Source organism: Vicugna pacos, chromosome 7, assembly GCF_048564905.1.
Source record: "Vicugna pacos chromosome 7, VicPac4, whole genome shotgun sequence".
In the NCBI taxonomy this organism is placed as follows: domain Eukaryota; kingdom Metazoa; phylum Chordata; class Mammalia; order Artiodactyla; family Camelidae; genus Vicugna; species Vicugna pacos.
In genome coordinates, this window is record NC_132993.1 from 16,123,007 (window position 1) to 16,148,362 (window position 25,356).

Consider the following 25,356-nt stretch of genomic DNA (forward strand, 5'->3'; position numbering starts at 1 on the left):
AGATGCTATCTTACAATTAAAAACCCTGAAGATTCCACTAAAAACCTGTTTGAACTAATAAATTAATTCAGCAAAGTATCAGGATACAAAATCAACACACAAAACAGTTGCATTTCTATACACAAATAATGATCAGAAAAAGAAATTACAAAAACAATTCCACGTACAGCATCAAAAAGAATAGAATTCCTAAGAACTAACCAAGGAGGTGAAAGAGCTGTACAATGAAAATCAGAAAACACTGCTAAAAGAAATTAAAGATGACATAAATAGAAACACACCCCTTGTTCATGGATCAGAAGACTTTAAATTATTAAAATGTCAGTACTACCCAGAGAAATCTATGGATTTAATTTTGCTTTTTGTTAGCAAAATTGCAATGACATTTTTTGCAGAAATATAGAAAAAATCATTCTAAAATTCACATGGAATCTCAAGGAACCCTGAATGCCAAAATAGTCTTGAAAAAGAACAAAACTGGAGGGCTCACACTTTCTGATATCAAAACTTACTACACAGCTACAGTAACCAAAACAGTGTGGTGCTGGCATAAAGACAGACATACTGACCAACAGACTAGAACAGACAGCCCATGAATTAATCTTTGCATATACGGTCAAATGATTTTTGATAAGGGTGCCAACATATTTTCCCCAACATATTTGGGAAAACTGGATATCCACTGCAAAAGAATGAAGTTGGACCATTACCTAACACCTTACACAAAAATTAACTCAAAATGGATCAAGTACCTAAATGTAATATCTAAAACAATAAAAATCTTAGAAGAAAACATAAATCAAAAGCCTCATGACACTGGATTTGTCAATGATAGTTTGGATATGACACTAAAGGCAGAGGTTAGAAAAAAACCCAACAAATTGAACTTCATGAAAATTTAAAGGCAGAAGTTAAAAAAAAATAGACAAATTGAACTTCACAGAGTAAAAAGGCAACACACAGAATAGGAGAAAATATTTGCAAATCACATACCCGATAAGGGATTCATATTCAGAATATATAGAGAACTCCTAAAACTCAACAACAACAACAACCAAACAAACCAATACAAAAATGGGAAAGGACTTGAATAGACATTTCTCCAAAGAGAGATGAATGGCCAACAGTCATATGGAAAGCTGCTCAACATTACTAATCATTACAGAAATGCAAATCAAAGCCACAATGAGATATCATCTCACACTTGTTAGAATGGCAATTATAAAAAACAAAGCATAAAATAACAAGTGCTGGCAGGCATGTACAGAAATTGGAATCCACATGCACTTTTGCTGGGAATGTAAAATGGTATAGCTACTGTGGAAAACAGTATGGTGGTTCCTCAAAAAACTAACAACAGAATTATCATATGATCCAGTAGTTTCATTTTGGGGTACATACTCAACAGAATGAAAAGCAGGGTCTTAAAGATATATTTGTACAGTCGTGTTCATAGCAGCATTATACACAAGAGCTAAAATGTGGAAGCAACTGTAGTGTCCATTGAGTGGATAAGCAAAATGTGGTATACTTGTACAATAGAATATTTTTCAGCCTTATAAGGGAAAGAAATTCTGCAACATGCTACAACATGGACAAACCTTGAGGAAATTATGCTAGGTGAAATAAGCCAGTCATAAAAAGACAAATACTGCATGATTCCACTTACATGAGGTACTTAGCGTAGTGAAAATCATAGAGAAAGAAAGGATTAGGGTGGTTTCCAGGGGCTGCAGGAGCGGAGAATGGGGAGTTATTAATGGTATGGAGTTTCAGTTTTATAAGATGACAAAAGTTATAGGATGGTGGTGATGGTTGTACAACAATGTGAATGTTGAACTGAACTGTATACTTAAAAATGGTTAAGACAGTAAATGTTATGTGTATTTTACAATAAAAAAAGAATCTCTGTAGTTTTGAGGAAGCTACTAGAATGAAGGGTATCTACCAGACTTAGCACCGTGAGAATGTGAGGCTGAAAATCCATAGCAATTTTGCTAGCAAGAGAGAGCAGAGCCTGCCTGAGAATGGAACCAACACTCAAGAGGCAGAAGTGACATTCAAATGAGGGGGAAAAAAACCCCTCTGAATCCTAGTGATACCCTGTGAGACCCTTATTTAAGCCATGGCTAAAGCCAGCCTTGTCCCTAGACTTTTTCCTTACTAATCCAACCAATCCCCTTTAGCTAAGCCATTTTTTGGGAAAAGTTCTTCTTTTCCTTGCAGTGGATAGAGTCCTGATACACTTTCAGAACAAGACTTAGTAGGTAGAGAAGAAAAACAATTTTACTACTTTGCTGTAGTCCCTGTGTCAGTAAGTGGAAACTCCAGTCTTCAGTTGCTCAGGCCTGGAATTCTGGAGACACTTTCTCTCCTTTTTATTTTCAAACTCATAGCCAAGCCATCAGCAAATTCTCTGGACTCTGTCAGACATATCTAAAATCCAATCACTTCTCATCTTCCCTGCTGCTACCACCTTGGTCCCGCCACCACCTTTCTTGCCTGGATAACTGCAATAGCCCCTTAATTGGTCTTCCCTGTGGTTCACCATTCTACTTTCAACATGACAGCCAAAGTAACCTTACTAACACTTAGAGCAGATCATGTCACTCCTCTGTTTGATTAAAACTCTCCATTCTCAGAGTGAAAACTGAAGTCCTAAGTCAGGTTTTACATGACCTATCCCCTCAACTCCCAACACCTATCTCACTTCATCTCTTACCACTGTTCTCCTCGTTCAATCTTCTCTATCCAAATTAGCCTCCTTGGTCTTTCTAGAAGATAACAGCCGTGCTCCTTCATCATGGCCGTTGCACTTTTAGTACTCATGGCCTCAGAATAGATACCCCTGGATTGTTCCCAAATTTTCACTTTCCCCATTCCATTGATGTTGGACCTGGACATATGACTTGATTAGCCAGTGGAAGGATAAACAGGGGCTTTAAGCATACTTTCATGGTTTGGTTTGCCCTCCTGAACTCTTGTGATTTGCCATGAGCAGAACATACCCTGGCTGGTTGCTGATCTGGGGGGAAGGAAGAACCATAGAATAGTTCCAAACCTAACCCACAGTCTGGATATCAGTTTAACTGATCCCTGATTGGCCCAGTAGAGCCATACATGCTCCAACAGCAGGAAACAGATAATTTGCTATTATAAGCTACTGAGATTCTGACAATTTTGTTTTAATGAATAAAACATGAATTGACACCTAGAAATAGGATGCTGTCCTAATACAAACCTAAACTATGTGACAGTCATTGGCTTTGTTACTAAATAACAGGTGGTATGGAAACTGTTATAGGAAGCTAGAAAAATAGTGACACATGTTATTGTAGAGGTGATACATTTAGTAAAACTGACTCACTGGACACAGTTTTAAGGCAGAAAGTTTAGAGTATGAGTTGACTGTTGCTAGCTACATTTGATAAGGTGCTGTAGGAACAAAATCATGACTTGATCACAAATGCCCCACCTTCTAGTACCATAATATTGAGCATTATAATTTCAACATATGACTTCTGGGAGGACAGAAACATTCAGACCACAGCATCCTACTCCTGAGCCCCCCCAGTTCATGTCCTTTTCACATGCAAAATACATTCATTTCATCCCAGCAATCCTCAAAGTCTTAACTCATTCCAGGATCAACTCTCAACTCCAAAGTCTCAAACTCATTCCAGCATCATTTCTCAATTCCAAAGTCTCATCTCAATATCATCTAAATCAGATACAGGTGAGACTCAAAATATGATCCATCCTGTCTAGCTGTCAGCCCATGAAACCAATTAAGGTATGTGCTTCCAAAATACAATTGTGGGACAAGCATAGGATAGATGTTTCCATTGCAAAAGGGAGAAACAGGAAAGAAGGATGGGGTGATGCATCTCGAGCAAGCTCAAAACCTAGCAAGGCAGATACAATGAGATCTTAAGGGTCACAAGTAATCCTCTTTGCCCCAGTGCTCTACCTTTTGGACCCCTGGGGTGGCAACATGACTCCAACAGGTTGGCAGGGTGCTACTCATGCCTGGCTTTCTGTCAGGACCCTGGCGCACACCATAGCTCACAGCTCCAGGTGGCCTGTATCCATGGCCTCAGTTAGAAGCTGTCTGCCCAGTTATCTAGATGTTAATAGCCCTGATGATCTGTTAGTCACCTTCAGGGCCTTTAAAACTTGTCTTGACAACACAAATCAATGGAATGATATACTGTGTTCTTGGATTGGAAGAATTAATATTGTTAAAAGGAACATACTACCCAAAACAATCCACAGATTCAATGCAATCACTATCAAAATACCAATGGCATTTTTCACAGAACTAGAACAAATAATTTTAAAATTTGTATGGAAACACAAAAGACCCTGAATAGCCGAAACAGTCTTAAGAACAGAGCTTAAGAATCACGCTCCCTAACTTCAGACCATACTACAAAGCTACAGTAATCAAAATAGTATGGTACTGGCACAAAAACAGACACACAGATCAATGGAACAGAGTAGAGAACCTAGAAATGAACCCATACACTTACAGTCAATTAATCTATGACAAAAGGGGCAAGAACATACAATGGATAAAAGATAGTCCTTTCAACAAGTGGTGCTGGGAAAACTGGACAGCTACATGTAAAAGAATGAAATTAGAACATTCTCTAACACCATATACAAAAATAAACTCAAAATGGATTAAAGACCTAAATACAAGATCAGAAACCATAAAACTTATAAAGGAAAACACAGGAAGAACACTCTTTGACATAAATTGCAGCAGTATCTTGGGGGGATCTGTCTCCTAAAGCAAAGGAAATCAAAGCAGAAATAAACAACTGAGACCTATTTAAACTTAAAAGCCTTTGCACAGCAAAGGAAACCATCAACACAACAAAAAGACAACCTACTGAATGGAAGAAAATATTTGCAAATGATATGACTGATAAGGGGTTAATATCCAACATATATAAACAGCTCATATAATTTAACATAAAAAAATAAAATTAAAAAGTGTGTAGAAGAACTGAATAGAAATTTTTCCAAAGAGGAAATGCAGATGGCCAACAGGCACATGAAAAGATGCTCAACATCACTAATCATCTGGGAAATGCAAATCAAAACCACAACGAGATAACACCTCACACCTGTTAGAATGGCTATCCTCAAAAAGAACACAAACAACAAATGATGGCATGGATGTGGAGAAAAGGAAGCCCTTGTGCACTGTTGGGGGGAATGTAAATTGGTGTAGCCACTGTGGAAAACAGAATGGAGGTTTCTCAAAAAACTAAAAATAGAACTACCATATGACGCAGCAATTCCACTCCCAGGTATATATCTGAAAAAAACAAAAACAAAAACACTAATTTGAAAAGACACATGCACCCTAATGTTCATAGCAGTGTTATTTACAATTGCCAAGATATGGAAGCAACTCAAGTGTCCATTAACAGATGAATGGATAAAGAAGCTGTGATACACACACACACACACACACACACACACACACACACTGGAATACTACTCAGCCATAAAAAAGAATGAAATGTTGCCATTTGCAGCAACATGGATGGACTTGGAGGGTATTATGCTACATGAAATAAGTCAGAAAGAGAAAGACTGAATATACTGAATAAGTCAGAGAAATACTGAATGGTATCACTTATATGTGGAGTGTAAAAACATACAACAAATTAGTGACTATGACAAAAAAGAAACAGACTCTCAGATACAGAGAACAAACTAGTGGTTACCAGTGGGGAGAGGGAAGGGAGGGGCAATACAGGGGTAGGCGATTAATAGGCACAAACTATTATGTATAAAATAAGCTACAAGGGATATATTGTACAACATGGGGAATAGACCCAATATTTTATGATAACTATAAATGGAGCATAACCTTTAAAAATTGTGAATCACTATTCTGTAAACCTGTAACATATAATATTTTACATCAATTATACTCAATTAAAAAAAGAAACTTGTCTTGAAGAATACTGCATGTTCTCTGTAAAATTCAAGAAGTCTGACAGCCTTCCTTTATTCTGTCCTGTCTCTGTCTCCTTCAGTTAAAACTGGCAGTTTTCCTGCTGGATGGCTGATTAGTTCTGTGTTCACACCCACACTAATCTCCTTATCAAATGGCTGGTTCTATACATACACCCTACTGTTCTCTTCTCAACACACATTCTCATTCATTGTAAAATGCATAGGCTAAGAATTTTCCAAATTTTTACATTTTGGTTCCTTTTTTCTTAATTCCTTATTCAGTTTATCTCTTCTTGCATTTAACTATAAGCAGTCAGGAGGAATCAAGCCACTCCTTCAACATTTTGCTTTGAAATCTCTTCAGCTAAATATACAGTTTTATCACTCCCAAGTTCTACCTACCACAAAACATAGAGCACAAACACAATTCAGCCAAGTTCTTTACGATTGTATAGTAAGTACTGCATTTTGTCCCTTGTCCAATAGCATGTTCCTCATTTCTGAGATCTCTTCATTAGTATTTCTAACAGTTTTCTGAACATAGTTATGTATTCTCTAAGAAGACGGAACCTTACTCTGTATCTCTCCTTTCTTTCTAAGCTCTCTCCAGAATCACTGTAAAAGCCCTTTTATGGCAGTAGCAGCATTTTCTAACATGTTCCAATAGAGTACTGTCTTAGCTTGTCTGAGTCACCTCCTGATACTGTCACGCTGGGAGTTATGGTTTCCCATGTGTATTTGGCGAATGTATGCACAGACATTCAGTACATAATAAACACCTAAACTCCTTATTCCCCCTCCTGCTCTGATTTCTTCCTTAGGCACTTATCATCATCTAACTCATAATATATTTTAATTATTTTTTTTTTAATCTCTACCAACTAAAATAAAAGCTATTAAAAGGGAAAATTTTTTGTCTTGTTTTGTTCACTGCTCTATTTCTAGTACATAGTTGGAACTCAGAATATAGGTGTTAAAGAAGTAAATATTGGGTTAGCAGTCAGGTGATGTATGTTATGCTACCAACTCTCATTAACAAGTGGTGTGGCTTTTGAGAAGTAATTTAGTCTCTCTGGATCTTAATTGTTCCCATCAATAAAGCAAGGGTGTTAAAAAACCGTAAGGTTAGAGAATTCTTGATTTAAAGATAAGGTACACAATAAGAAAATAACAAGGGAGAGAGAAGATGGCTGAATAGAAGGACGCTCGCAGCTCACCCTCTCCCACAAATGCACCAAGACTCACATCCACAGACCCACTCAGCCAACCAGAGCACCTGCCGAACTCCAACAGAACATCACCCTCTTCAAAAGATAGGGACGCCAAAAATCTGGTAGGAGAAAAGGAAAAAAGAAAAGAAAAGGCAAACCAGAGCGGGACGTGGGGAGGGAGCAGCAAAGGAGGACTGGGGCTTGTTCGCTGGGTCTCCTCTCTCCAATGGAGAGGCCAGCGGGACGGAGAGGGAGCCTCTGAGGCTCGGATCTGTACAGACCAGCCCTTGACCGATAGAACTAAGTTAAACAGGCACAGAGGGTGCCCGCGACACCCAGCCCGAGATGCAGGCCGGCAGCTGGTGGCAGGGCCAGGCTGCCTGAGCAGGGCGGAGGACAGGGGCGGCTGCATTGAGGCAGCCCTGGGAGAATGCAGGGGGCTATGCGCCATGGCTGTGGGTGCACAGGGCAGAACAACCTTGGCCCTCCATAAAACAACATGACTGATGTGCCCTGGGGGGAAGGGTGTATACCCCCATCTCTGAAAACCCATGGAAAGTTTTCAGGGGAAGAGAGGCGGGGCTCAGGCATAGCCACCATATCCTTCAGGGCTTAGCATCCAGGTGGGGGCAGGGGTGAAACCTGCATCCACACCTAAGGGCTTAGCAGCCTCAAAGGCCAGACGGAGGCTTGTCTACAGCCCGAGGCAGATAGTATCCTTCCATCCTGGTCCCTCAGAGAACTTGCTCCGCCAAGACAAACAAGGAGCTGGGTTCTGGCCCAGAGCAGGGACAAGGCTGTTCCTCGGTCTTCCCCGAGCCCACCTGCGGGGCGCGAACCAGAAGCAGAGTGCACAGCCGCACAGAGCAGCGGACTGACCGGCGCGTGGAGAGGGAGGGCGGCCCCCCGCCTTTCGAGCAGGAACGCAACCCCTGACCACAGTGCTGGGGGGGGCGGGCGCGACCTGCCCTCCTACCTGGCCAGTCTGCAACATTTGACTGCAGCATCAGGAGGGGCAGTGACCGGCCCGCCCACAGCAAAGGAGAGCTGCACCTGACCCACTGTTGGGAGGAGGCACGATCTGCTTGCTGACAGGCACTGGGAGCAGCACAGATGAGGGTGCCAACGGAGGGCCTCTGGAAACAGCAAACTGAGCTTCCAAGACAGGACGAAGACAGAAAAACTTCACATGAAAAGCACACAGTCTCCAGGAGAACATCAACCCCCCCCCCTTTTTTTAAATCTGTTTTTACCTGTTCTATTTTCTATTACCCTCTTAATTTTTATTTCTTAATTCATTTTTATTTTTCTTGGGTTTTGATGTCCTGTTATTGATTATACACAGGTTTCAAATACATCTTTTCATCTTTTCCCTTTTTTTTTAAAGGTTTTAAAAGGATGTCTCAACCCGATTGCTATTCTGCTTCAACTTGCTCTTCTATTATTCATTATACACTGTTTTCAAACCTTTTTTTCTCCCTTCTTTTAAAATTCTTTCTCTCTCTCTCTTTTTTTCTTTTTTTCTAAGTCTTATTCCTACATAGGCATTAGATAGATAAACTCCTTAAGAACCACAATAGATAACTGATACGCCATAAACCACAGTGCCAGAGAGGTATGAGCAAGATGAAGAAGCAGAGAAACCATTCCCAATTAAAAGAACAAGAGAGATCCCCTGAAAGAATGATCAATGAAATAGACATTGATAGCCTACTAGATCAAGATTTCAAAAAAGGAGTGATCAAAGTGCTGAAGGAACTAAAAGAGATAGTGTTTAGAGATATAAAATATGTCAAAAATGAAATTGAAGCTATAAAGAAGAGCCAAGTAGAATGGGTAAACTCATTGACTGAGATGAGGGATGATCTAAAAGCTGTGCAAAGCCGACTAGATAATGCAGAGGAATGAATTAGTGACCTAGAAGACAGGACAACAGAAAGCACCCATTCAGAAGAGCTACAAGATAAACAAATAAAAACAAATGAAAATAGCATAAGGGACCTATGGGATAATATAAAGCATGCCAATATTCACATAATAGGGGTTCCAGAAGGGGAAGAAAGATCAAAGGGGATTGAAAAGGTTTTTGAAGAAATCATGACTGAAAACTTCCCAAACTTAAAGAAGGAATCAGATATCCAAGTACAGGAAGCTCAGAGGGTCCCAAGCAGGAAGAACCCAAATAGACCCACACCAAGACATATCATAATCAAGATGGCCAGAGTCAAGGATAAAGAAATGATCCTAAAGGCAGCAAGAGAAAAGCAAAGAGTAAGTTACAAGGGAACCCTCATAAGGCTCTCAGCTGATTTCTCTACACAAACACTATAGGCCAGAAGGGAGTAGCAAGATATATTCAAAGCCCTGAATGAGAAAAAGATGCAGCCTAGGATACTTTATCCAGCAAGGGTATCCTTTGGGATAGAAGGAGAGATAAAGAATTTCACAGACAAGAAAAAGCTGCAGGAGTTTAGCAACACTAAACCCATGCTAAAAGAAATATTGAAAGGTCTACTCTAAATAGAAAAGCAGCAGGATGCTATAGAAATGAGAAACTCACAACTGGAAAGGTGATAACTCATGAATTACAAATAAAGAAAACATACAAATCACTGAGAGTGGGAGAGGGAGGCAGGGAAGTATAGAATATTTTTTTTTTCTTTTTTAAATTTTTTGTTCTCGGTAGGATGGGTTTGAGATCATGTTACTATCAGTTTAATAAAAACAGTTATAGTAATGGGCTAATAGGTTTTTGAAAAAGGGTAACCACAAGCCAAAAACTTATAAGGGAGTCACAAAAATTAAATAAAATCCATGATAACACAAAGGAAAATTACCAAACCACAAAAGGAAGAAGAAAGGAACAAAGAGGATATACCAATTCAACTGCAAAGATAAGTTCAAAATGGCAATAAACACACATCTATCATTAATTACTGTAAATGTTAATGGACTAAATGCTCCAGTAAAAAGACATAGAGTGGCAGACTGGGTAATAAAGCAAGAACCTTCAATATGCTGCATATAAGAGACCCACTTTAGGGAGAAGGACACATACAGATTGAGAGTGAAAGGATGGAAAAGGATATTCCATGCAAATGGAAAAGCCAAAAAAGCAGGTATTGCAGTAATGATTTCAGACAAAATAGACTTTAAAACAAAGGCCATAAAGAAAGATAAAGAAGGACATTTTATAATGATTAAAGGAGTGATGTAAGATGAGGATACTACACTCGTTAATATATATGCACCCAATATAGGAGCACCTAAGTACATAGAACAATTACTAACAGAGATAAAGGGGGATATTGATGGGAATACAATCATAGTTGGAGATTTTAACACTGCATTAACATCACTAGATAGACCTTCCAGACAGAAAATAAATAAGGCAATGGAGAAATTAAATAATACAATAGAAAAATTAGATTTGGTGGATATTTTCAGAGCATTACACACCCCAAAAATAGGATATACATTCTTTTCAAGTGCACATGGAACATTTTCCAGGATCAATCATGTGCTTGGGCACAAAAGAAACCTCAACAATGTTAAGAAGATAGAAATTATCTCAAGCATCTTTACTGACCACAATGCCATGAAACTGGAAATCAACAACAGAGAAACAAAGGAGAAAACAAGGAAAGCATGGAGATTAAACAATATGTTATTAAAAAAACAATGGGTCTATGAGGAAATCAAAGCTGAAATTAAAAAATACCTTGAGACAAATGACAATGAAAGCACAACCACTCAAAATCTATGAGACACAGCAAAGGCAGTGCTAAGAGGGAAGTTTATAGCAATACAGGCCTTCCTCAAACAAGAACAATCTCAAATAAACAATTTAACCTACCAGCTGAATGAATTAGAAAAAGAAGAATAAAAAGCCCCAAAAGGCAGCAGAAGGAAGGAAATTATACAGATTAGGGAGGAAATAAATACAACAGAGATTAACAAGACCGGAGGAAAAATCAACCAAACCAAAAGCTGGTTTTTTGAAAAAGTAAATAAAATCGACAAGCCTCTGGCAAAACCCACAAAGAAGAAAAAAGATCACAAATTAGCAAAATAAGAAAGGAAAATGCAGAAATTACAACAAACAAAATAGAAATACAGAATATCATACAAGAATATTATGAAAAACTATATGGAACCAAACTGGATAACCTAGAGGAGATGGACAAGTTTCTGGAAACATACAGTCCACCAAGACTGAATCAAGAAGAAATTGACCACTTGAACAATCCGATCACTAGAAAGGAAATAGAAATAGCAATTAAAAACCTCCCTACAAATAAAAGTCCACGACCGGATGGCTTCACCGGGGAATTCTACCAAACATACAAAGAAGAACTCATACCAGTCCTTCTCAAACTCTTCCAGATGATTGAAAAGGAGGGAATACTCCCAAACTCATTCTATGAAGCCACCATCACCCTGATACCAAAACCAGGCAAAGACACTACCAAAAAAGAGAATTATACGCCAATATCACTAATGAACATAGATGCCAAAATCCTCAGCAAAATATTAGCAAACAGAATCCAACAACACATAAAAAAGATTATACATCATGACCAAGTGGGGTTCATCCCAAGGACACAAGGCTGGTTCAACATACGCAAATCAATCAATGTAATAACATCACATCAACAAGAGAAAGGACAAAAACCACATGATCATCTCAATCGATGCAGAAAAAGCATTTGATAAAATTCAACACCCATTTATGATAAAAACTCTCGCCAAAGTGGGTATAGACAGAACATATCTCAACATAATAAAAGCTATATATGACAAACCTTCAGCCAGCATAGTACTCAATGGTGAAAAACTCAAAAGCTTCCCACTAAAATCTGGGACAAGACAAGGATGCCCACTATCACCACTCCTATTCAATATAGTCCTGGAAGTCCTAGCCATAGCAATTAGGCAAGAGAGAGAAATAAAAGGGATACAATTGGAAAAGAAGAGGTAGAAGTGTCACTATATGCCGACGACATTTTACTATATATAGAAAACCCTGAAAGGTCCACACAAAAACTACTAGAGCTGATCGAAGAATTCAGCAAGGTAGCAGGTTACAAAATTAACGTTCAAAAATCAGTTGCATTTCTTTACACTAACGACGAATCAACAGAAAAAGAAAGTAAAGAAACAATCCCCTTTAAAATAGCACCCAAAGTAATAAAATATCTGGGAATAAATCTAACCAAGGAGGTGAAAGAATTATACACAGAAAACTATAAACCATTGATGAAGGAAATTAAAGAAGACTTTAAAAAATGGAAAGATATTCCATGCTCCTGGATTGGAAGAATCAATATTGTTAAAATGGTCACACTGCCCAAGGCAATCTACAGATTTAATGCAATCCCTATCCAATTACCCAGGACATATTTCACAGAACTAGAACAAATCATAATAAAATTTATATGGAACCATCAAAGACCTAGAATTGCCAAAGCATTACTGAAGAGAAAGAAAGAGGCTGGAAGAATAACTCTCCCAGACTTCAGACAATACTATAGAGCTACAGTCATCAAGACAGCATGGTATTGGTACCAAAACAGACATATAGACCAATGGAACAGAACAGAGAGCCCAGGAATGAACCCACAAACTTTTGGTCAACTCATCTTCGACAAAGGAGGCAAGAATATACAATGGAATAAAGACAGTCTCTTCAGCAAATGGTGTTGGGAAAACTGGACAGCAGCATGTAAAACAATGAAGCTAGAACACTCCCTTACACCATATACAAAAATCAACTCAAAATGGATCAAAGACTTAAACATAAGACAAGATACAATAAACCTCCTAGAGGAAAATAAAGGCAAAACAATATCTAACATACATCTCAAAAATTTTCTCCTAGAAGAAATAAAAGCAAGAATAAACAAATGGGACCTAATGAAACTTAAGCTTCTGCACAGCAAAGGAAACCATAAGTAAAACAAAAAGACAACCTATGGAATGGAAGAAAATTTTTGCAAATGAAACCGACAAAGGCTTGATCTCCAGAATATATAAGCAGCTCATACAACTCAATTAGAAGAAAATAAACAACCCAACCCAAAAATGGGCAGAAGACCTAAACAAGCAATTCTCCAAGGAAGACATACAAATGATCAAAAAGCACATGAAAAAATGCTCAATATCACTAATTACCAGAGAAATGCAAATCAAAACTACAATGAGGTATCACCTCACACCAGTCGGAATGGCCATCATTCAAAAGTCCAAAAATGACAAATGCTGGAGAGGCTGTGGAGAAAAGGAAACCCTCCTACACTGCTGGTGGGAATGCAGTTTGGTACAGCCACTGTGGAAAACAGTATGCAGATTCCTCAAAAGACTAGGAATAGACTTACCATATGACCCAGGAATCCCATTCCTGGGCTTATATTCAGAAGGAAATCTACTTCAGGATGACACCTGCACCCCAATGTTCATAGCAGCACTATTTACAATAGCCAAGACATGGAAACAGCCTAAATGTCCATCAACAGATGACTGGATAAAGAAGAAGTGGTATATTTATACAATGGAATACTACTCAGCCATAAAAACAGACAACATAATGCCATTTGCAGCAACATGGATGCTCCTGGAGAATGTCATTCTAAGTGAAGTAAGCCAGAAAGAGAAAGAAAAATACCATATGAGATCAATCATATGTGGAATCTAGAAACAAATAAACAAAAAACAAAGCATAAATACAGGACAGAAATAGACTCATAAGCATAGAATACAGACTTGTGGTTGCCAAGGGGGTGAGGGGTGGGAAGAGATAGACTGGGATATCAAAATTGTAGAATAGATAAACAAGATTAAACTGAATAGCACAGGGAAATATATACAAGACCTTATGGTAGCTCACAGAGAAAGGAATGTGACAATGAATATATATATGTTCATGTATAATTGAAAAATTGTGCTCTACACTGGAATTTGACACAACATTGTAAAATGATTCTAAATCAATAAAAAATGTTTAAAAAAAAGAAAATAACATTTATTGGCATATAGTAACTATACAACTTGTAAACTTTTTCCCCCTGATTGTTAGTCACAGTAATAAGAGTACCTATGTAGCATATCCATATCAAAGGCAGAAATTTTCAATCATACTTGAGAACTTAACTTGAGAAGATCAGTCTGAGAGTCGTTGGATTCTGAACTGTCAGAGCCACGGCTGCTACAAAAAAATAATATATTATTTTAATTTACAGAATGTTTTGGTGGTACTTTAAAATTTCAACTGTTACTTTATTATCTTATTGGCATGTTAGAAATAGTTCTAAGTATAAGAAGAGTATTTACAAGGTGGTGTAGATGTTTAGTAGTTCTAGGCACTAGAAGAGTATTAGAAGAAGGCTCAAATTCACTGGAACTCATCAAATATAAACAGAATGAGTTCAGAATGATGCTCTATCTGCAAAAAGACTTATTAGTCACCACTGGAGGTTGCAGGGGCACTAACTCAAAGTCTGAAAATTTATAAATAAAGGAGATGAATCAAACATTTCTGCTTTTCCTACAGGAACTGTACTAAAATTAGTACCTTCCTTCTTCCAATAACGTTCCCTTCATATTAAATTTTGTATTTGTTATTCATTAACTTAGAGTATTTATATGGCATCTGTATAAATGTGTCAGTTCTCTGTGGGTAATGACAGCATTAAAAACAATTTGAGTATATCTTTCACACATAGAACATTGTAAGTGCTCAATTAATATTATGTGAATAAATGAAGTCTTGATGAGGTCTGGCTAAAATAAAGAACTTGGGAAGAATTTTCCTCCATATATTGCCAGGATTTTCAGTACAGACTAACAATTATATCCTAGTATTATTATAAAGGGCATAGTAAAACAGCACAACAAATTACATTACTTCCACCATGTTGACATACCTGGATTCTAGATCCAATGTAATTTCTTTCAGAGAAGTATCTGAATCATCAAGAACTTTTTCCAAGTTTATATGTTTTTCCATTTCTTCTAATTCTTTTAGGCACTGATAATACTAGGGGAAAATGATAAATGAGTTAATTATAAAGTAGCTGTTTCCTAATTAAACTAACTGAATACTTATAGACCTTAGGATATTAAAAAGGAATAAACTATTGTAGGCCTACAGGCAGGGTACATTACATGAGAGGCTGGAGTCTGATGTATTACCAAATGGACTTTACTTACCTTAGTTCGGTCTGGATCACAGTAGTCCAAGAGAGAATCACAAAAATGATATCCCATTGACTCCAAGTCTTTTGTGTTGAAATGAGTGCCTCTTTTATTACCTAAAAAAATCAGTAAGTTTATCCATCCTTGAGGGTGAGTTAAACATTTTTTCTTAGCAGGCAGGCCCAAGTTGCAAAACAGAGAGTATAACCAAAACATCTGATATGACTCCATATTCTGCCCTTTGGATTTTCTGCTAGGGCAGGTCATTTAATAGCATACTGCTTTCGCTCGTTCCCTCTCCACCATTTGGGCCAAAGGAGACTTAATACAGATTCGTCTATGTTGTAAAGCAGAAGAAAATTCAGTAAGAAAGTTATGGAATACTTGGTTACCAGTTATAAGCACCCTAATAATTACTCAGAGAAAAACTTGGGTAAATATTTCAATGTTTTCATCATCATTAATAATGTTATATCAATTTTAAGGTGCTTTAAAAACTAGCCAGAAGTTACATGTATGATTTCTAACACTTTCCTTTGAGCTGATACATTTTCTAATAATGTGCCAGTCACCTTAATATGGAGCATTCTAAGGATATGTTAGATGTGACTAAAAACTTTCTTAAATGCAACTACAGCAAACTTTTATTTTTAGTTCAAGGAACCAATTAAAATATAAATTGACAAAAAAACAAAATAAACCCCAGTCTATTTTGCCTTACAAACTGCAAATCCACTAAAAATATTTCTGTCCTGATATTTTAAGTATAAGCATTGCTTTTTCCTGAAATCATTATAGCCATTTGTAGGAACCCCTTAAAAAAATTCTTAGTTTATGAAACAACCATTTAGGTATCCTACACATATGCTAAAACTTCCTCTTCTCAACAAAGGAAAATGAAGCGATAGAGATACGTATAGTAGGAGTCTGTTTATTCAACCTATTTATAGAATTGATATTAGAATGTATCCAAGCAGGAAGAAAGTGCTCACTCTTCGGTTGTCTACACTAGCAGGCTTACGTTAAAAATGTCTCTGATTTAAACCTCTGACAGTCATGAATGAGAATCCTTGATCTTACCCAGTGTAGATCCACAAAAAGTGGCCTCCATGGTAAAGCTGTTCCTGATTCCCATTTTCCACATTACCACCCTTCCTGTTCCCTCTTTGCTCTTCTGAATATTAAACTTGCAAGCTGAGAATGAAAACTGGAAAGAAGCAAATAAAAATGAGACCCACTGCTTTTCTAATCACAATGTCTTTCTTAGGAAGTAGGGTTGAAAATGGAATGCCTAGTTGTGCAAAAGCAGTTAATTCTCTCTAAAGCTTCAGAAGCTACTTTTATTTCATGACAAATGGAAAGAACTCATTTTAAGGATGACATATTTACATTTCTTAGAACAAAAGATTTGAATTCTGGCAATAACATTTTACTTTTAATCTATATATAACATAATCATTCAAAACCAGTTAATTCTTGATAGTGTTGACTTTAAAAAGGTTATAGGAAGGAGCCTAAACATGCTTAGGAATCAAGATCAGTGTTTAATTTTCAGAATAGAATAAAGATGCTTTATTTTCATATGAAAGATAACTTGAAAGTTTTCCTGATTGTTGTAACATCAGCATATACAATGAGTTTTTGTAATTTTACTCACCATATAATTTAAAAAATTGACTTTGTGTTCCATTCTTTGAACTTTAACACATGTATAGATTTGTGTCAGGATATAGAACAATTTCATTACTTCTTAAAGACTCCCCTTTGCCGTCCCCTTGCAGTCATAAGTATTTCATTTATTTTGGAGCTATGGTAAATGGCATTGTTTTAAATTTGGTTTCCAGTTGTTCTTTGTGAGTATATAGAAATGCATTTGGTTTTTGTGGGTTGAGCTTGTATCCTATGACATTGCTAAACTCAGTACTTCTAGGTGTTTTTTTGTGGATTGCTTTGGATTTTCTATGAAGCCAGTCACATCATCATCACTATTTTCCAATCTGTCTGCCTTTTATTTCTTTTTCTTGCCTTACTGTACTTGTTAGGACCTCCAGTATAAGGCTGAATTGAAGGGGTAACAGTGGATATCCTTGCCTTGTTCCTGGCCTTAGGAGGAAAAGTCTTTTATCATGAAGTATATGGTGGTGGGTAATGGGCATTTTTTCCTTCATATTTCCAATCATTGGTAACTAAACATTTCACATAGTTGCTTTCTTATGGTCAATTACATAAACCAGTCAAAATAACTAAATAAAAAAGCAGTTTACTGAGTAAGATTATCCATTCTTCTGTCTCACATGGGCAACATGTAGTAAAGGAGACAAAAATCTTAAAGGTGCTTACTTTATCTGGACAATTTTTGCTCAGCATAAGTGGAAAGATTCGTTGCTGTAGGTATAACGCTTTACACCTACCACTACTGTCACAGCCATACATGAAGATGTTCTCTTTCTTACTGTGGCCATGAAGGTCACAATATAAAATAACCTCTTGTTTCTCCATCAATCTACCGAGAAGAAAAAGAACAAGTTACTATATTTTACCTTTGCATTTTTCTTCTATGGTTTTAACTATGGATTTACAAGTCTAATATCCAAATAAACAGAATTTTTTATATCCTAGTTTTTAGTTTCTTTCTCTTCTTACCCATACTGCATATTATGATTAATATATAATTTTTAAACACCTACGATAAGTTCCTATTAATTGAATGTAAAATATGAATGGTTTAGCCTTCCATTATAAGGACAAAATTTACCTTGCTCCCAAGACTTTCTCCAACAGAATCCCTCTGCTTTTTTGTTTTCTGTTGTAAACAGAAAGCTCATTCCTAACTTTGCCCACTAGCTCTCACAGAGATTCTTTCTGACTAAAATACCTTTTTTCCTCAAAACTTGTAAACGTAAATACTACCCCTCATCCCTCAACACTGACCTCGCATCTCACTTCCTCTCTAACTAGTCAAGTCCATCAGTTTTTCTTTTTTTGAACTCCTATAGCACTTAGTATTGGTACCATTTACTTGGCACTTGTCTAGGTTAAGTTTTTATATTTTTGATATTAAGTCTTATTAAGGATAGAGAATGCTTCAAAACATCTAGAACAGTGCTGTGCACACAAGTACTCAATTATGTATTAAAACTTGAGTGCCTGATGACTTAGTGCTGAAGCCAATTAGTATTTAACTCTTGATTAATGTGATGAATAGGTATTATTTTGAGAAAAATGGTACCAAAGTTTGAAGTGATTGGTTTTCTGGTCAGTTTCTAATAAACAATTTAAAGAAATCACTTCTTAAGAGCACAATTCTTAGCCTGTATAGGCATTCAATGAATATTAAAGTAATAAAAAAATAAGCCCCCAAACTGGTTGATGAAAATAGCTAATAGGCTTTCAAAAGGTAAAAAAGTAGAGGTATTAAGGTAGGATTATGGGCATTTCTGTCTTTATTTTCATATTTCCAAACTTTGAATAGCATTATTATATCATTTAAATAACTGAAATTACACATACTACTTGTTACATCTGGAAGGATAAATACAAAATGTTAGCAATTTTTAGTAATATGAAATGTATTACTTTTGTAACAAAAACATTAAAACCTAAAATCAAAATATTCAAAGTACAGCTTCTGTTTGAAAAAATACTCCTTTAAACTACAGTGAAATCCCAAACTGAAGTCTGTTACATGTATAATTATTCTTTTTCACTTGGTGCCCAATAAATTTTAACTGATAACAAAAGATTGACCTAAAGCCACGAAATGATTACAAGTTTTTAGAAAAAGAACTAGATTATAAAGTAAGAATATTAAGTTAGCTCTTTAAATGAGATATACTGTACATTTTTAAACTGTTTCCCCAGTTTTAATGATTTTCGTTTCCTATAAGTAAGTCAAAAGAAACTTCTAAGTAATTAATTGCCAAAGAAATGTCACTACTTTTGAAGTGAAACAGGAAGGATATTAGCGTTTTTCATCCTATACTAACTTAAATCACTTTAGAAACGTTTTTTTCTAACTCACAGGTAAGATACTCCAATCTCTTACACTAAGTATCCTATACTAAAATCTACTATAATTCTCAAATACTTTAAATACATTTAATTTTAGATATACTTATAGCTGCTCACCTTTCCACACATATGTGACTGACTTTTTATTCCATTTTATCTGTCTATGATTCTTAATGCCTGCATTAAGGTAGTTCTCCTTTCTGGAAGTCTTTCTGAAACTTACTGAATAGATTCCTGCTTTAACCTCCTTACAAGGCAATCTGAGGAGAACTAAGACATATAAAATATTTTCCATAGAGACAAGCCAAGGGCCTGTAATCCATCTTGTGTTGGGCCAGGCACCCTTAATGTCAAAGAGCATTAAGCAGACATTATAAACATTCTAATAGGCATCCCATCAGCTCCCTTTCTATAAAAAAATAAACTCTGAATTTTGGAATAACTTTAGATTTATACCAAATTGCCAAAATTAATAGAGAGTTTTCATTTACCCCTTATCCAGTTTCCCCTAATGTTAACATACCACAAAACGATGGTACGCTGTCAAAAACTAAGGAACTAACATTGGTGCATTACTATTAATTAAACTCCCAACCTTATCTGGCTTTCACTGGTTTCCCACTAATGTCCTCTTTCTGTCCCAGAATCCAATCCAGGATACCACAATGCATTTATTCAGCTTTCTTTTCATTGTCTGCCATCATCAGGGTTATTCTTTATTGCTTAAATATTCCCAAATGACTTTAAGGGAATCCTGAAGTCCACATTTGTGCACTTCACTCTCCAAGCGTCTAAGCAGATCAGAGGATTAACATGAAAGGGAAAGCCGAGGCTGAACTATGATAACTGGAGCCTTGAAGCCTCTTGAAGCCTGTCAGCCCCTCTGAGGAACTGAAGGTATACTTGAGGTCCTCCTCCTTGAAACAGGGCTCTTGTGTTTGCACTAGTGGCCCTGGTAACAAAGCAGGATGAGGATATAAACACTCTATAATAGTACTTACTACTGTAATACTTAAACAATCCTAAATAATTTACAGAGTTTTTACATCTATATCTAATTCATTAACAACTTTTTTTTTCTTTTTACATTTGATGAAACACTGAATATACTTAGAGCTTCTAATATTTCAGGTTTTATTTTGGGCAATTTAGTAATAATATTCTCATTTAATCCTCTCATCTGTGAGGTATTATTATTGCCCCTTTATAGATGAGAAAACTGAGATTTGGATTTATTTTTAAATTGCTCAAGATACAGTTAGCAAATGATATAGCAGGGATTCCAATATGATATGTTTTGACTCCAGTCTCCAAATTCTTAACCAAAAAGGTTAAGAGGCTTTGGACTTGGAATGGGTGTTCTTTGACTCCAATAAATCCTTCTATGCTAGCAATGTCTATTCATGATTATTATTACTTGAATCTATTAAAATTCACCCAGTAATTTAACAAATATTTAAATATTATGTGCATTTTACCATTCTGGATTCTGTAGAAAATGTAAAGCTCTTCATTTTTTTCTAGGGGCAAATAAGATTATTATTCATGAAAGTTTAAAGAACTATGTAACTGGCTAGTCAAAAGACTCATCATAGAGCAATATATGGTCAACATAGCGCTAGAAGACTCTGTGGGACATAATTAATTTTTACATATAAGGGATTCAAGGATCCCAAAGTAAACATCAGTGCTACCATTAGCTTTAGCAAGAAACCAAATCTGAGATATGCAAATTTAACTACGGTTCACAAAGTCATTAAAATGTTCTATTTTATTTCTATTTCATTTTTCAAAAGAAAGCTAGTTAATCTAGTGGCATATTGCCAGAAAGGTGTATAAGCAGAGTTGGGAAGAATGAGGAAAAGTTAAGTAGCTATTAGTTAAATCTTAAGAAAAGCTAGAGTAAAACAAGGGGGATTCTTACTATCTGGTTTACTACATAAGCAGAGGGTAATCTGAGGCTTATTTTACCTATGGATCATGTTCCGGGTATACCAAACAGAAGGATATGATTCCTTCAGGAGAGATGTATAGTTGCGGTTTAAATCCTGTCCAGCTAAGGAACACCGATAGTTTCCCACAATCACACCATCTGGATTCAGCATGGGTACCACCTTGAAGATGAAAGTGTCTCGAAGCAACTGTGCATCACTTGAGTCTCCTAAAATATAATCCAGGAAGCCTTTGATGATCCAAGAGCTGTTGGTTTCTCCTGGATGTACCCTTGCAGTCAGAATCACGGCCTTTCGCTTTCTTGTGTCAGTGTTCCTCAAGGGGGAAGTAATCGTTAAAACATACACCATGTTTCTAGCAATCGTGTGGCATAAGACACGTATTTTACAAAACTTTGACCGTACTGGGTCATTATTGATGCTAGAAAGGTATTCTTGCAGGTTGGTGTAAGTGTATGGGTAACAGTGAGCAAAGTAGCAGGTGTCTTTGTTGTGCGGAAACTGAAACGTCCATGTAAGAGAGAAATAGTGGCGCCCATCTTGTCCCTGGTTGTTCCTATAGTACTTGATTTGGTCTCCTATTCTCTGCCAGCCAATATTATGAGTGTTGGCCTCTTTTTCAGAATAAAACAGTGGGCGCATACCTCGATTATAAAGACTAGCAGGTTTCGTGAAATTGGTAATAGTGAATCTGTAGACTATTTCTGCTTGGGTATTAGTGACTTGGAAATAGTACCACTGGGTGTGTTTACTTGTGAACAGGTCAGGGCGCACAGTCAGCTGGTACTCATATTCTGCCCTAATACACAAAAGGAAGGGGGGAAAAGCACATAAAAATGTAAAAATGACACTGAAGTTTAAATGAATAAAAGTAATAAACATAAAAATAATAAATTATCTATTCATAGGGAGCTTTTTATTTGGAAAGCAGTGTTTATTTAGGCAGCATCCAACAGCAAATGATTGCTAAAGATAAAAGGTTTGAAATGTTCTTTTATTGGATGTGAAACTGCTTCTATGCTAATTCTAAAGCCTTTTTATTCCTCTGTAATTTCAGAGAACACCTGAAAAATGGGCATTTGATAAAAATCGTATATTTCAACCCAATTATATTTCCTGTAAGAAAATGATTAGAGTTCTCAAAACTGAATTAAAGTCCAATGTTTTCTTTATTTCGGACATATGTTATATATTAGATTCTAACTCTAGGAATTTGAAATATTTATCACTAAGAAAGATTTAAAACATAAATTAATATGAGCAAATGGATTACAAAATTTTAAACTCTGTGAGGACAGGAACTGTATTTGATAACTATTTGCATACTGCATACTTAGTCACTGAGAATACTTAAAAATAAAGGCCAAAATAATTTCACAAGTATATTATTAATACGTATAATAACTTTCTTGGTTAGTTGTGACTTTTTTCTCTTTACCAAGTGACTTCATATTCTGTCAGCATTATGCACTTACTGCATGTGTGTATAGTTATAAACTGTGAACTAGGAATAGGTGAAATGAATGTTGAAACCTTGCTGAATGTTGAATCTAGGTGATGGGTATGTGGTAGTTAATGTGGAACTATAATATGCTCTGTACTTAACTGCGGGTTTAAAATTTTTCATAAAAACTTTTAAAAAAGAATATCCTTGGATTGCATGCATGTTCCCAAGCATATTTTGGGAACACTCATCTGAAGAACTATTCCATTAAAAAGTCTGAGGAGCAGTGAGTATGATAATTCAGATCGATATACTGAAAATGTACAGTACAGAGACCTGCTTAAATTCATAGTTCTCAGAATTGTTTAAATCCAGAATCTTTTATACTCCCCCCCTCCCAATAATCTCTAATTAGCATCTATACTTCAAGGAATTACAGCTCAGTAATGGATACATTAAACTTTAATGTACCTAACACAGAAAATAATACTTCAAAGACTAGCTCTTCAAATAAAAATAATTAAAACCTACACTTTGACTACCTTCTGTAGATTACCACTCTCAAACCTTGCTTCAAACATCAAAGTATCATCACAGTTATCCACAGGCTGCTTCAAGGGTGTTCGGTTGCCCCCAACTCGGGAATACACAAAACACGGCTCTTTGTAGGCTGATGAGACAAGACCATAAAGGTATCAAGCCATATTTAAAGTAAATAGGCTATTTTGCATAGTTTGGAGCCACAGTATGATTGAAGTGTCACTAAGGATTGTAAATTTTAACATATTTGACATTAACTTACAGGTTTATGTTGAAGTAAGAAAGTCTAAGAGTATTTAGACTAGAAAAGCAATGCCTAAAAAAATTCATATCTTTCTCACATTAAAAATACTTATTCAACTTCTGGTTATAATGAAGTAATTGGTCCTGAACTTGCCCTTTCACTGCAAATGACTATCAAACTGGAACAAAAAAATGAATTGTTTTCACGCATGTGGACAACATACAGACCACAACCAAATCGGGTTCTTGAAAGAAGATAACTACATGAAATAAGCCCATGTTTAATTCTGGTTTTCTCCCTAGGCGTACTTTCTAACTACCTCCTAGGAAGACGGCACTTAAGAACAGCATAACAGTCTTGCTGAGCTGAGGAGGCAAGACTGCTGTCTGGGGCTTCTGAAATTGGTATCTTGGGTAACCAGAGAGAAGACATGGAGGGCTTCAACAGTTTACCTGGTGGTTCCCCAGTCCTGGGCTGAGGGCTTGGCTGTCAAGCACAGGATAAGACCAAGAAAGACAGAACAGAGTGCTATCCTGTGGAACTGAGATACCAGAGGACATAACATTCTAGGACATAGTGGAATTCCAACCTGTCCAGCATAGAAAGACTTCACTGGGCACCTCAGCCATTCAGTTGTGACTTCAGAAAGGTTGTATATTAGGCATAAGAATCATATTCAGGAGTAAGGGCCATGACCTAGAACTAAGGACAAAATGAAAATATACCTGTTTTTATATTTAAAAAAACCCTAAAAGATACAAAATGATTTGCTAGCAATTTAGCTGCCTATCAGAACAAAATACAAGATAATTTTTAAAAAGAACATAATACTGACTCCTACCACGTATTTTTCACAATTTCTCACATACAGTCCACAACTATGAAGCATACAGAGAAGCAGGAAAATGTAATCCTGCTATATTTAACAGACCCCAAGATAACCAAGATGGTAGGATTAACAGAGGGGACTTTGAAGATATGTTAAGACTTAAAGGAAAAGATAATGAATAAATAGATCAAGTAATCTCTAAAAAAGGAATAGAAACTATAAACAGAACAAAATGGAAATTCTAGAAATAAAAAGTACAATGACGGAAATAAAAGATTTACTACATGGGCTTAAAAGAAATTGAACTTTGCAAAAGAAAGATTCAGTGAACTGAAAACAAGGGCAGAGAAGAAAAAAAGAACAAAGATCTGGTGACACTTGGGACATAGCTAGAAATCTAACATATGTGAAAGCGGAATTCCAAAGGACAGAAGAGAAAGACTATTATGGAAAAAATATGTGAAGAAATAATAGCTGAAAATTTCTGAAATTTGGAAAAAACCAAAAAACCCTATTAGACTATGGCTCCAAGAGGTTCAATAAACTCAAAGCAGGATGAATACAAAGATAACCAAATTTAGGCAGGTCTCAGTCAAATTGTTGGAAAAAGCCAGAGAGAAAAAGATGTATCATATATAGGGAACAATGATATGAATCATGGCTGGCTTTCCATTAAAGAGAACGAATGTCATGAGACAATGGAACAGTATCTTTAAAGAAAAAAAAAATGTCAACCCAGAAGTCTGTATATCCAGTTGTTTGGGGATTTCCTTCTCCTACAGCTCCAGGTCCGGAAACCATTCTGTTCTCTTACCCTTTCAAGCCTCAGAGAAATAATGGTTCTGTTCTCTCGACAATTCTATGTTGTTGCTTCACCATCCTTTAGAAAGTCTCCCTTGAAGTAAATTGTGGGAAGAGGCAAGATGGCGGAGTAGAAGGACACTCGTAAGTCA

At 36.4% G+C, this 25,356-nt stretch overlaps 1 protein-coding gene across 27 annotated transcripts in view; it reads right to left on the bottom strand.

Annotated features, from left to right (window-relative positions):
• AGBL3 (AGBL carboxypeptidase 3) overlaps positions 1 to 25,356 on the bottom strand; it is a 94,315-nt gene that overhangs the window by 42,788 nt on the left and 26,171 nt on the right. For 12 of the 27 annotated variants that reach the window (XM_072964410.1, XM_072964405.1, XM_072964408.1 and 9 more), the window contains 7 exons: positions 23,322 to 23,460; positions 21,366 to 22,145; positions 17,724 to 17,886; positions 16,464 to 16,590; positions 15,399 to 15,499; positions 15,113 to 15,225; positions 14,328 to 14,394 (listed from right to left, as the gene is read on the bottom strand). In XM_072964410.1, the coding sequence (XP_072820511.1) occupies positions 14,328 to 14,394; positions 15,113 to 15,225; positions 15,399 to 15,499; positions 16,464 to 16,590; positions 17,724 to 17,886; positions 21,366 to 22,145; positions 23,322 to 23,460 (1,490 nt within the window). Of the gene's footprint in view, positions 1 to 14,283; positions 14,395 to 15,112; positions 15,226 to 15,398; positions 15,500 to 16,463; positions 16,591 to 17,723; positions 17,887 to 19,110; positions 19,665 to 21,365; positions 22,146 to 23,321; positions 23,461 to 25,356 lie in introns of those variants that run through there. The other 15 variants (XM_072964415.1, XM_072964414.1, XM_072964404.1 and 12 more) reach the window with 15 other exon arrangements.